Source organism: Symphalangus syndactylus, chromosome 17 (genome assembly GCF_028878055.3).
Source record: "Symphalangus syndactylus isolate Jambi chromosome 17, NHGRI_mSymSyn1-v2.1_pri, whole genome shotgun sequence".
In the NCBI taxonomy this organism is placed as follows: domain Eukaryota; kingdom Metazoa; phylum Chordata; class Mammalia; order Primates; family Hylobatidae; genus Symphalangus; species Symphalangus syndactylus.
The window spans coordinates 80,710,679-80,724,012 of NC_072439.2; the positions used below are offsets into that span (position 1 = coordinate 80,710,679).

Genomic DNA, 13,334 nt, shown 5'->3' on the forward strand with positions numbered 1-13,334 from the left:
TTATTTTTCTCTGTTTTCATAGAAATGTCTCTTATCAAAGATGTTTGCCCTAACTTTGAGAGCCCATCTGCAATGCCACCTGTTGCAATGGGAAACAACAGTTTAACTGATGTAGTATCACAACTAAGAGACGGATTCAAGAAGATATGGCATGACATACTGATATTTGTTCTTTTCTGCTTATCCCAATTTGTTTTGCTCCCTCTTATCTCAAAACTTCTAACGCAAATCTCTCCATAGCTACCAATCCTACTTTAATAAGTGACACTTCTGTGGCATTTTTTTGAGACTGGGTCTCTCTCTGTCACTCAGGACAGAGTGGCACAACCTCAGGTCACTGCAACCTCCCCTTCAAGGCTCAAGTAATCCTCCCACCTCAGCCTCCTGAATAGCTGGGACTACAGGCACGTGCCACCATGCCTAGCTAATTATTATTATTTTTTTTTCTGTAGAGATGGGCTTTTGCCATATTTCCCAGGCTGATCTCAAACTCCTGGGCTCAAGCGATCCACCCACCTCAGCCTCCTAAAGTGTTGGGATTACAGGCATGAGCCACTGCGCCCAAACATTAATAAGCGAAACTTTCTAAAGTTTCAAGTGAGGCACTAAAGGAAACCAAGAAATGTTTCACTCCAAAATATACTTCTTTGACATATTTTGAGATGACTATTCAGAGGGCCTGCAACACAAGAATCAGCCTGCAAAGCTGAGCCTTTTATGGGGATTTGCATCTGTAGAGGAAATAAAGTGAAGTAAACAACAGATGCAAACAGGCTTTTTCTGAAGCCCCACCTTGTCCAGAACAAGGAAAGATTAACTGAGAGCCTGACACCTTTAAAGGTTTTATAGAAACATCTACCGCAGGCTCCCATCTTTTTTTTTTTTTTTTTTTTTTTTTTTTTGAGATGGAGTCTTACTCTGTCACCCAGGCTAGAGTGCAGTGGTGTGATCTCAGCTCACTGCAACCTCCACCTCCCAGGTTCAAGCTATTCTCCTGCCTCAGCCTCTCAAGTAGCTGGGACTATAGGCGCCCGCTACTACACCCAGCTAATTTTGTATTTTTAGTAGAGACGGGGTTTCACCATGTTGTCCAGGATGGTCTCGAACTCCTGACCTCAGGTGATCCACTTGCCTTGGTCTCCCAAAGTGCTGGGATTACAGGCGTGAGCCACCGCACCCAGCCTCCCATCTCTCCTTTCTGAGGGCTGCTACCTGTGAGATCATCTGCATAATAAGACCACCTTTGCAGCACACCTTGCCTCTTCTCTCCTTCCCATAAACTCTCATGCCACCATAACCTGTCTTGACAAGCTTCAAGCCCCTATTCTTTCTGTAACCTCAAGATAGTATTAAAGAGTTGTCAATGGAAAATAAAATTTTAGGACCCCATATTCACCATACCTGAGGGAAAAAGTCAAGCTTGAGAACTGAGTCACACAAAACTGCCTCCCATTTTGTTCCTCAACAGCTACAAAGATGAAACACTACCTACATACCTCCCTCACAATTTGCTCACAAGGAAATTTCTTGTGGGCCCCCAAGATCCTTACCCTAAAACAATTATGTTGAATTTCACCCTGATAATAACTAACAATATTTATCTTCAGAGGAACGGGACAAGGGATAGAACCAGAAGTCACACCTCTGCTCACCTGAGACTAATGCATATTTGACTGCTTCCTCTATGAAAAAATGTAGATTCACTGAGCATGAGCCAAAGGCTTCTACTCTCTCCTTTCACATGTAAAATGTGGATCCACTGAACGCTGATGAAACCTTCAAAAGATTGCAACTCCTTGCCTCTTTCATCTACACTTCTTTTCTCTCCTGCCCACGTTTTCCCCCTTAAATATGGAAGCACTCAAAATCCTCTTTGGAAAAAAGTGTGGGCCACAGATTCTATTGTGGCTACTGTCTTTTTTTCCTGGGTGTATCATCAACATTGGCAAAATAACTCTCAATTGATTGAGACCTGTCTCAGATACTTTTTGGTTTACAGCATCAGCTGTCTGGACATTTCTTTGAGTTTTTCATATTTTGTATGACTCCCATGCCCATATGTATATTAATACATCTGTATGCCTTTTTTCCTGTTAATCTATGGTCAGTTTGTTTTACAGACTCAAATTATCAAAGCTTCAGTGAAAAAAAATTAAACTTTTATACACTTTGCATATATAAAATAATTTATAATTTTCCAAGTCTTCAGCTATGTACACCTATGGTCACAGTAGCATTATTTACAATAGCTAAAAGGTGGAAGCAACATAAGTGTCCATCAGTGATGAATAAACAAAATGTCATCGATACATGCAATGGGATATTATTCAGCCTTAAAAAGGAAGGAAAGTTGATAAATGCCTGAGGTGATAAGACACCCCAGTTACTCTGATTTTATCATTACACATTGAATGCTTGTATCAAAATATCACATGTACCCCATAAATATGTACAATATTATGTATCCATAATTTAAAATAATTTTTAAAAAATGAAGGAAATTCTGATACATACTACAACACGGATGAGCCTTGAGGACATTATGCCAAGTGAAATAAGCCGGGCACAAAAGGACAATTGTTGTATGATTCCACTTATCTGAGGTACCTCAAGTAGTCAAAATCATAGAGACAGAAAGTAGAATGGTGGTTGCCAGGGACTGGGGAAGAGGAATGTAGAGTTATTGTTTAATGGGTGAAATTTCAGTTCGGGAAGACAAAAAATTTCTGGAGATGGAGAGTGATTATGATTGTACAACAAAGTGAATGGACTTAATGCCACCAAACTGTACACTAAAAAATGGTTAAAATGGTAAATTTTATATATTTTACAATTTTTAAGGGTTTTTTACTTATTACATAAATGTCCATCAATAGAGGATCAATAACAGAAATTTTAGAAATCATACAAGGAAACACCACAGAATGAAAAACAATGAAATAGATCCACATGTGCTGGTATGGAGTGCTTGCCAAGGTCACACACACACACACACACACCCCAAGGTGATGAACAGCAGAGATGGAGTGCCTGCATTCACATTACATAGACTATCTGGAAAAGACTCAAGAACCTGCTAACCGCGATCAATTGCCGCTTGGCAGGGGGATATGGCAGCATGGAGTTCAGGACTTACGTATTCCAAAAAAAAAAAAAAAATTCTTTTTGAAAACAGCAATCTTCTAAATTATCCATAGTACTGAAAGAGAGGAATAACGAATAACTAGATCCACCCCTAATGCCCCAATTATGGGGATCTGAATTTCAAAAGGTCAAGTGACTAGCCAAGGAACACACTGGTGACAGAACTGAGACCAGTTACCCAATATGTACTTTTTCTGAATGTTTGAAATATTTAATAAAAATACTTTTTAAAAAAAGTCTCTTTCTTCATTGCTCTTATTAAAACAGAAAGTATTACGCTTTCCCCAGAAATAAACTATGTTTGGGAAAACGTTTTTATTTTATAGTTTAATTTTTATGTCAGCAAGATTTCCATGTTTGGTAACATTTGCCCCTGTATGTAATTGAGTTTTTAAATTTTCAAGTCTTCTTTGATGAAAGATTTTTCTAGTCCTTTACTTCCTGGTTGGGGCTTTCATTGACCATTATTTTAATTTCCATGTTTGTTGTTGTTCACATAACCGAATATGTAGAGAACAGATTTTTTTAAAACAAAATAGACGTTTTTAAATAATCACAAAAAACGAGACATTCACACATGCCTGTGCATATATATCTATACATACATATATATGGATCCTGATTTCCAATTCAACACTTTCCCACTCTGTCATCCTTTAGCAGCTTAAGCTGTAAAAACAGTCCTCAGTATCTCTTAAAGATATGACTTCTTTGTTTTAACTACAGATAAAAACTCATCCTCCACAAGGTGGTTTTCAACCAAACATCCTGCTTTAAACTTAGTTCACCAACCACAAACTAACTGTAAAATCTACAGAGTCCACAAGGTGGCACTAGATACCGTTGGTCAAAGTCCATAACCTAGTAAGGATTTCTAGAAAACAGGGTTAGAGAGGTGCCTCTGGCATCAGCAAAGATGAAAAATTGAAGTTAATATGAAAGACATCTTGTTCCTGTCTAGAGGGACAACTTCCAGCCAAAACACATTTGAAGCTCTAATTACATAAAGATTTATCCAAAATGCCAAGCATAAGTTATAGACTGCCTATGGTGGAGTGTATTTCTTCCAGTGGCAAACTTACATCTGTTCTTTTGGACACACTTCATTACTAGCATTTGATCATCTTAAACATGTTTCCATAGACTCCCTCCTAGAATACATTCCCCCTAAATATATATACACACATACACACACAGACTTGAAGATAAAAACCATGAAATGTATTTTTAGGGAATTTTTTTTTTTGGTAAGAACTTATAATCAGATCCCTTTAAAATAATATTCATATTACACAATAGTTAACTGTCTTCATCTTTTTGTAATTCTTAATTTTCAAGTTATGAAGATCCCACAATTAAGAATAAAACTTGGTGGTTTAAGCCTCAACTCAGATGATAAAAATCTTAAAACTCATCATAAAAAGATCTATTTCTGATCTTTATAATCCTATATCAATTTATCATAGACTGAGAAACTTTATCAGTAGCCTTTTAAGAAATTATAAAGGATAACACCCAGCATTTGATCTTGAATAGATTTTCAGCCAATGAATAAGCCTCAGAAATGCCTTTAAAAAGTCTGAAAATCTGAAATCATTTAAGACTTTTTTGGTGCATATTATCATGGCTTTTTTTAAGCTAAGAATCTCCTGGAGATGATTTAATAAAATGTGCTGATGCCTTGAGTACTTTACAACACACAGATTCAATGTGATCTATTCACTTCATTCAGAAACATTTTTTGTGTGTGCAGACCGAAGAATTTTTCCCACAACAGTAAGGGTATGTGTCTTGCATCCTGATTAATCAAAGCATAACAGCATCTTACAGCCTATAATCTACTCTTTTAAGTGAGCATTTAAATTCAAAAGTACACTGTATACAGAAAACCAGGCTGTTTAAAGCAACACATCTCAATTATATTGCATATATAAATTGATTATATTTGTAAGAGTATTTTACATGTAAAACACCCCCAAAAGATTAATGGGTACATGCTTTTTAATAATGTGTTTATTTTCAGCAGTGTTTATGGTACTAAGGCCAACTTTCTTAAAAATTGAAGGAAAAATAAATATTAATATCTATCAACAAAATTGAGAACTCACTCCAGTCCCAGGCTAACTCCAGTGATGGGGAGAACAGGCAGTGTGAGCAGCTAGGTTGATTCTACTGCCAACCTAAAAGCTTACAGTACTTTGCATGATTTCCAGAAGACCACGGCAGACTGTGTGCAGACTGATGAATGGGGAACCCACAGTCATCGAGAATCGGCATCAAAATAACGTCTCAGTGATGACAATTTACCTTCTTCCCTTGATCTTCAACTCATAACCAAACAATTTTCAGACAAGACTCAGAAACCGTTTTATTAAACTGGAACACAAAATGCCTGTTATAATAATGTCAAGCCTTTATCAGAAATCAGTACATAAGTGAGGATACACAGCCAAAATGAGCCATCAACAAAAGCAGTATAAATTTTAAATAAGTTTCAGATTTCTATACTCAATATGCTAAAGAAAATAAAACCGAAAGAGTAGTTTCAATTTCACAATTCACAGTTGATTGGTTTTAATCCCATGACACGTTTGTCATTCTGTAGCCCCAGAACACAGACTTCCAAAGCAGTGACTGGCACTCTGACCCAACAGCATACACAGATCTTAAGCCCCTGTATGACATTTAGAGAAAACGTTAATAAAAAACCCTAATTACACACAGTTTGGGCTCACATTTTTTAGCTATATCCTTTACCAAAGATAGTTCTAGTGAAATAGCAAAAGCAGTTTTAAAAGTTTGCCATGCCATTCAATGAAGGGTTCTAAAGCCTCCCTTGGTTTTACATTTTATTCTCTAATTTAAAACAATAACTGCATTAAAATGCAACCTTAATGGTGAAAGCAAAATCAGTTTTGCTTCTGAATCTAGAGCATATATCCAAGGAGAAGCAACTTATTGTCCCAGCAGATATATGGAATGCTTTAAAGCAGGATCTGACATACTCCAGTAAGGCATTTCCAAGCAGACCCATCACACCCAAACTAACTCATTATGGTCAGTCAAGGATACCACAGGTGAACACCAAGTAACGCAGAGTTAACGTGAAATTCTTACAAATGACACACGATTTACAAAACCCCAGAAAGGTACTCAGGTACCAAAAGAGGGCAAAACAATGACCAGCCACTCCAAAAGAGTTTTGTTACTGTACATGCCATATTTGCAGAGTAGAAATAAACTGCTCTACATGCGCTTTGCCCTAGGATATCACTCATTCTGACATGTGGAGTTACTTTTCCTTAAAAAAATATATCATGTAGAGAATACACAAATAATAATAAATGATATAGAACATTTATTATTTTCACTAGTGAGGGGGTCACTTAAGCACTTACAAAGACTTATAAATGAATCATGAAGGTCATCAAAATGCAAAAAAATCCGATAAATGTTGCATTATTAGTATTCAACAGTGCAGCAAGATTTTTAGCAACTGCATTGGGCTTAATTTGGAACTATAGCCATGAGAATATCTTTAAGTTCAAAGAACTGCCAAATGTCCAAAAACAAAAGTGTAATTAGTAAAAATATGTATTTTCCCTTCAAGGGCCCAAAGGAAGTGTTCAGTTACTTTGGAAGCCATGAATTTTATCAAACACACACAAGAATATGAATCCGGAACATTTCAATTCTGATTCAATTCTACCCATTGAATCTTCATGACCTGGAGAAAGTCACTTAAATTCTTTAGATTTTATCTAAAGAATTTTATCCACAAAAGGTGGGCATAAAAATAAAGGCATATGTAAAAAAAAAGTTTTCTAAACACGACTACAGTAAAGCTAAAGATGGTTACTAAGGCTTACAATTTCAACAACTCATTGTACAGTACAATCATTTTTGATTCTGCTAATTATAGCTGGAGGAAGTGTGGATAATTATAATTCTCAAGGAATTCAAATCAAATTCTTTAGAAAAATTAATAATTTCAACTTACTAAGCTACTTAATCTGTTCTCCTAGAGTTGTTTAAAACAGCTAATTATATAGGGGTTTGACCCTTTACTCCCCTCTACCTTCTGGTAGAGCAGCTGAAAGTAGTGAAAGGAGAAGTGACAAGAGGGAGAAAAGCAGCAACAGATTGAAATGAGGTATTCGCTGATTTCATAAACCCCAATCAGTAATTTACAGTTTTTTGAAGAAGCTGCATAGTTTGCCAAAAATACATCATCAGAAGTGGGGAAATGAAAAATTATATTGAAACTTTAAAGTTTATGACAAGCACTTAAAAATGACCAATTCTAAAATAAACGTGTGTTTGAAAGCACACACAAGAAGAGAAACTGGAAGACAAAAGTCCACAGGAGGAAAAAAAAAAAAAGGATGTTAATTGGCTCAGATTATCAACTTCATACACCACTTTCAAAATAGATATTTAAACGAATACTAAACCTTAATTAATGACACCCATGCTAAGAATTTAGGGCAGTGTATTGCCTAAAACTTACTTTGGAATGTTCTTTAAAAAAAAAATCCGATGGATTGATGGATGAAAAGAGGGACGGAGATATGAACAGATATGTGGCAATACAAGTATAGTCAAATGTTGATGGCAGAATCTAGCAGTGGTTATACTGCAAAGTTTTTTCAACTTTGATATATGTCTGAAAATCTTCTTGAGAAAATGTTGAGGAACATGTTAACGTTTCTATAATAAAATTAGTCTAGCAGTGTGTTTCTAAGATTCTAAGTAGTCAGGCAATTTAAAATTTTAAATTAATTAAACTAGGGAAAATTTTGCTTTGAATGGCCTCAAACCTGATTTGTGAAGATGCTTCATTTAATATAGAAATGAACTAACACAATTAATAATTACTGTGTCAGTCTCTTCACTTTAGTTGCAAATACATAATTTTTACCCTCTCTACAGAAGACAAGTTTGAAAATGACCACTAGAATAAAGAATTTTTCCAAACATCAGGGTCAAGCTCTTCCAGTCGACCACACTGCCATTCACTAAGTACAAATGCAACACAGATCAAGGTAAAAAATGATCTCTGACTGCTGCCAGCTTGGGACAACTGGATTCATTTTCAGAATGTATGGTTTCTGGTCAATAATGACAACAGCTTTACTTGATATCAAATAGAGATTTCATTAAGGGAAAAAAAGATGTAGAACAGAATTCACACAGACCTTTGTTATTCCAAGCTCCTATTTATGAATGGTGATTAATAGCAATAATTCTGTCATCTCTTCTCTCTGTGAAATGCTAACACTTGCTAAAGGCACTCAGATTCTGGGCTTAACGGAGACAAGGTCACATGGGACCATAAGCCAGTACGTTTTTTGGTAGCTACCCAGAAAGGAAGTTTACAAATGTTCCTCCCATTCATAATGGGAAGAAAAAGTCAAACAGCTATCAGTAGAAATGTTTTATGAGAAGCTATTTACACAGCTATTTGTCCATTCAGCCAGAGTGACAGTAACAGCTCACAATGGTAGGGGTTCTCCCCTGCCAAGAAAGCAAAAACAATAACAAAACACTTTTTATCTTATAAGAAACTCCTGTACAATGATTTGGCTAGAAGAAAAAAATAGTTGGTAAGGTCGAATTTTTGTTTAAAACATCTGTTCAAAAACCTGCATTAAACTTTTATCTGTCCTGACAAAACATGTCTCAATTTCCTTCTAAAGCAGCTCTATTGTCCTGGTATATGCCTCACCAAGTTCTTTAGAGGGCATTTCCAACCTAAGTTCTGACAACGAAGACACAAAGTAGGTTAGGTTCCAAAACCACCCTTCCTGGCCCTCTCTGTAGAAAATACCATGTCGCACAGTTACATGTGTCCCCTGACACAAACGACACTCATTTTACATAGGTCACTGGACCTCAAACTGTTGTTGCTTGCTGTCCCAGCCAATTCAGGAGTGAAGGAAGATGTAACCAGACATACATACCTCCCTTTCTCCCTGTTCAAACCGTAGATAGGCAGCTATAAGCAAGCATATAGTTCTGCAGAAAAGCTTTCTAAAACGAGGTGGAAGATCTCATGCTTCTTGTTAGCTTTTTAAGTCAGGGGAATGTAAGGATGATGTCAAATAGTCATGATTCTTCTTTTAAACTCAGGGCTTCAAAAATCCTAACTGGTTTTCTAAGTTTACCAACTAATTAAAAGGTGAATAGTGAGGAAGAGTTGGAGGAGGAACTTTTCCCAAATCAATGGTATAAAAAAATTATTCACCTTGCAGAATTTAGTACAATAAGAGACAGGCAGACAAACATAAACAACATGCACATATTTACAAGTTGCAGGACATGATGTACAAAGTCAAGACCAACAAAGTATTTTCAAAGCATCTTCAGTGTACTCAAAAGGATTACAGGGCACACTCAGTTTGGTAACTGAACTTTTTTTTACAAAGCCACTTCAAAGGTATATGCAATTCAATCTTTTAATTGAAACATGAATTTTCTTTCTTTACAACTTCTTACCCTCAATACCTAAGAATTCTAATTGTCATCTTCTAACGTTGATTTTTTATGACAACTGACACAAAGATATTATTCACAGAGAAAAGAGACTGATGCTATGAGTTCCTATGGATGATTACTGAAATCTAAGTATGTTTTTTTTCTAATTTTTGTTGTTGTTGTTGTTGAGGCCTCTGTCCATCCTTGAAGACAGCATAGAAAAAGATACTAACGTAATTCCTAAGTATGTTACAGAGACAGACTGAGCTTCACAAAAGGAAACCAACGAAGATCACAAATCACTGACTCAGAAGAAACAACAGTCTGCTTAAACAGAGAAAAAACACTGTCTATGGAATACATGAATATGAGAAATTGTACCATGCAGAGATGTATCTATTTAGGCATTTCCTGCCTGATAACCTCTGTCACCCTTTGTTTTCACCTATGGAACAGAGAAGAATACTGCAAGGTAACAAGCTCAAAACACAACCTACTGTCTTAGAGATTTGTGATTTTTTTTTCAGATGTGCATGTAACTTTTACAAGTGATCATGGAAGTTACTTATCAACTTCCCAGAGTTTGGAAATTAAGGAGCAAATTGAGTTATTGTAGGCAATACGGTACTAAAGTGTCATATAAAACAAACACATAGCTCTTTTTTAGTGCAAAGAAATATAGCAAGTAAGAAATAACACTATAAATCTAACTTCTTTCTTAAAAAGAAAATGCGTTTATGCATTCATAACATCCATTAAGGGCACTGGGAAACTGGAAACCTGAATACACAAGGCCTGAAAAAACATCAAGCCCTTAAGTCTGCTGCTTTTTCTATGTATATAATGAAATTCTTAAGTGGAGAGAGCAAGGGGAACCATTCTTTTAAAACTATTTCCAATGGAAAACAAAGTGGATGAATGCCATTTTTAAAAAATATAAATTCATGTTCGTTTCTTCTACTGTTATTTGAAATAAGGGTTGAAATACCTCTCTATGGCAACATATATGTGCATTGTGTGTGTGGGTGTGCATACACACACATCTACCTACAGAGGAAAAAAACTAGATTTTTGGGTAATCATAGAACCAAGTGGCCAGCACTATAATGTTAAAATTAACCAAAAAATTATACTTAGCAGCAAAATGAATAACCTACTGGCCAATAAGAAAAGCCCTAAATTGCTCAAAACTAAGCAACTCTACTTTATAGATTACTGCAAAAAAAATAAAATAAAAGGATTATACTAAGAATCACAGGTCTAGACAGAATCCTAACAGACTAGCATTTGATTCTTCTGTTTCTGGGAGAAAAAAAGTTACAAAATAATTCTACTTCTCAAAGAACCACCACTTCAACAGAAGACAGTAACTGGATACCACACAAGGGTTAATCACACAAAACTCGTTTTTAAACATGGGTCTGAGTTGTTTAAAAATTGTCCCAAAGTATTACAGAAAAAGAATGATTGTAATTTGCCTTCCCTCATCTATTTGCCTACAAGAATTCCCAAGAAAAAATAGAAGTTTTATCTCTAATTAGTAATACAAGCAACCAAATGTGAACTGACCATTGTGCAAATATACTGCTTAAAATACAAATTTCCTGATCAAGTGGCCTTTCAAAAGAAATATGGATGACCACTGGTCTTACCCATATAAAATATAGTAAATAGATGAAATGTAGTTAATGAATATTCACAGAGCACTTCATTAGTTAATCTGGATATACATTACAGCTTTTTTTTTTTTTTTTTTTTTTTTGAGATGGAGTCTTGCTCTGTCGCCCAGGCTGGAGTGCAGTGGCATGATCTTGGCTCACTGCAACCTCCACCTCCTGGGTTCATACAGCTTCTTATTTTAAACGCAAAAAAACAAAAATAATAATACTGATATAATTAGCAGATGCCAAAGTGATCTATCATATACTTGTTAGTATCTTCAAGAAAGCCAAATTACAAAGAATAAAACCATAGTTCGTGTATATTTCTACTGGAAACGAAGATAGTGAAACTTTATTTGCTTTTTAAAAAATTCCTCTCTGTGTATAAAACAGCAGGTGGTGATATTTTTCAGGATGGCCACCAGACTGGCAAGACAGAGGAAAATGTAAGTAAAGTGTAAGAATCAGATTACCAAAAAAGTCTGGCAAAACAAAATATCAAGCAATCTGAACTTATGGTTTAGATCATGATATAAGCGCATGTTACTATCAATGAAGAAGTAACTCTAAATTGGAAAATCAAACACACCTTTGTTTCCTAAAATCTGCTGGAAAATATATTTTTTAAAATCATATCCATCTTAAACTCATTGAATATTCAAATATGAGGCTTGGAAAACCCACAGCACAGCTGGGGCACAAAAATGGGCTTGTTAGACAAGCTGATTCAACTAGGGGGGAAAAAAGAAGAGGGAAGAAGGCAGCAATTACATGTGTGAAATCCACAACTGGAAATCAAGTTTAGTTGTTTGGAAGTATACAAGCTCATTGGGAGTATTTGAATTCAAAAAAACTTGCATTTCAATGATGGGGAGACATGATACAGGAAAAAAAAGTGTCCTGGGAAAGACCCTAACAGTTTCTAATAATGTATCCTACTGACAATGCATTGAGGTGGAGGTTCTGGTTAAGCCCTGGGAAACTGAAATCCCTGCTGACCTATTTTTACTTTGATCTAAAAAGAATTCAATACAATTCTTTACCAGTACATAAAACTACAATTGCAAAAGAAAATGGCAGAAAAAAAATGTCCCAGGAAAGACCTTAACAGTTTCTAATAATGTATTCTACTGACAATGCATTGAGGTGGCCAATCTGGTTAAGCCCTGGGAAACTGAAATCTCTGCCAACCTATTTTTACTGTGATCTAAAACGAATTCAATACAATTCTTTAACAGTACATAAAACTAAAATTGCAAAAGAAAATGAAACTTTTAAATAGTCAAAGTTCTAAGCAGTCAGGCTACTAGTTGACCAGAACTTGAGCAAGATAAAAAGTTATTTCTGATGGGGTAGGTAGGTCACATGCTATGAGCAGCTCAACACAATTGACCCTGCAAAAGCGTTATGACCTAAGAAGCACATTCTTCACACCCGCCTCCCCCCGCCCCGCCCCCGGGCCCCCAGGTTTTGACATCTCATGGTACCACTGAGGGTTACATGTATTAACATTAAGGAGAGGAATGTACTCATATCAAAAGGACCACAAAGCAGGGCAAGTTGACAAAAGGCAAACAACAGGCAGGACACGCTGCTCTATCGTAATATGATAATCACTATACATATCCCAGATTCTCCATCTCATTCCTGTACCGCTGTTCAGACACCTTGCTCTTATGTTGCTTGCTCTCTAAATGCTGCCGGAATTCCATCTCTTCGCCAGCTCCAACATTACACATTGAGCAGTAAAACTGGCCACTTGGAGTAACACACATAGCCAGATCACGTGGAATTCTCTGCCGAGAGCGGGGATTGAAGTAAGGACCTGCTAAAGCAAGAGATAAAAATCACATATTCAAAATATTCATTAAGTGAATGACAACCTGACCAATCATCACTGTAATTTGTAATTCTAAGTTCAAATTATAAAATTCACAGATTCTTAGCTTTAAGTGAATGTGAAGTTAATGGATTTTTAAAATTACAATTTTACACAGGTTCGATCTAAAAAAGATAAAATGATTCCTCCAACTATTGTCAGAAAAATTGCTG

At 36.0% G+C, this 13,334-nt stretch overlaps 1 protein-coding gene across 4 annotated transcripts in view; it reads right to left on the reverse strand.

The window, feature by feature from the left end:
* Positions 1-5,486: 5,486 nt before the first annotated feature.
* Positions 5,487-13,334, reverse strand: part of ZMAT3 (zinc finger matrin-type 3) — a 52,066-nt gene continuing 44,218 nt past the window's right edge. For 2 of the 4 annotated variants that reach the window (XM_063620454.1, XM_063620455.1), the window contains exon 6: positions 5,487-13,110. In XM_063620454.1, the coding sequence (XP_063476524.1) occupies positions 12,899-13,110 (212 nt within the window). In that variant the 3' untranslated portion in view covers positions 5,487-12,898. The remainder of the gene's footprint in view (positions 13,111-13,334) is intronic. The other 2 variants (XM_063620456.1, XM_063620457.1) reach the window with 1 other exon arrangement.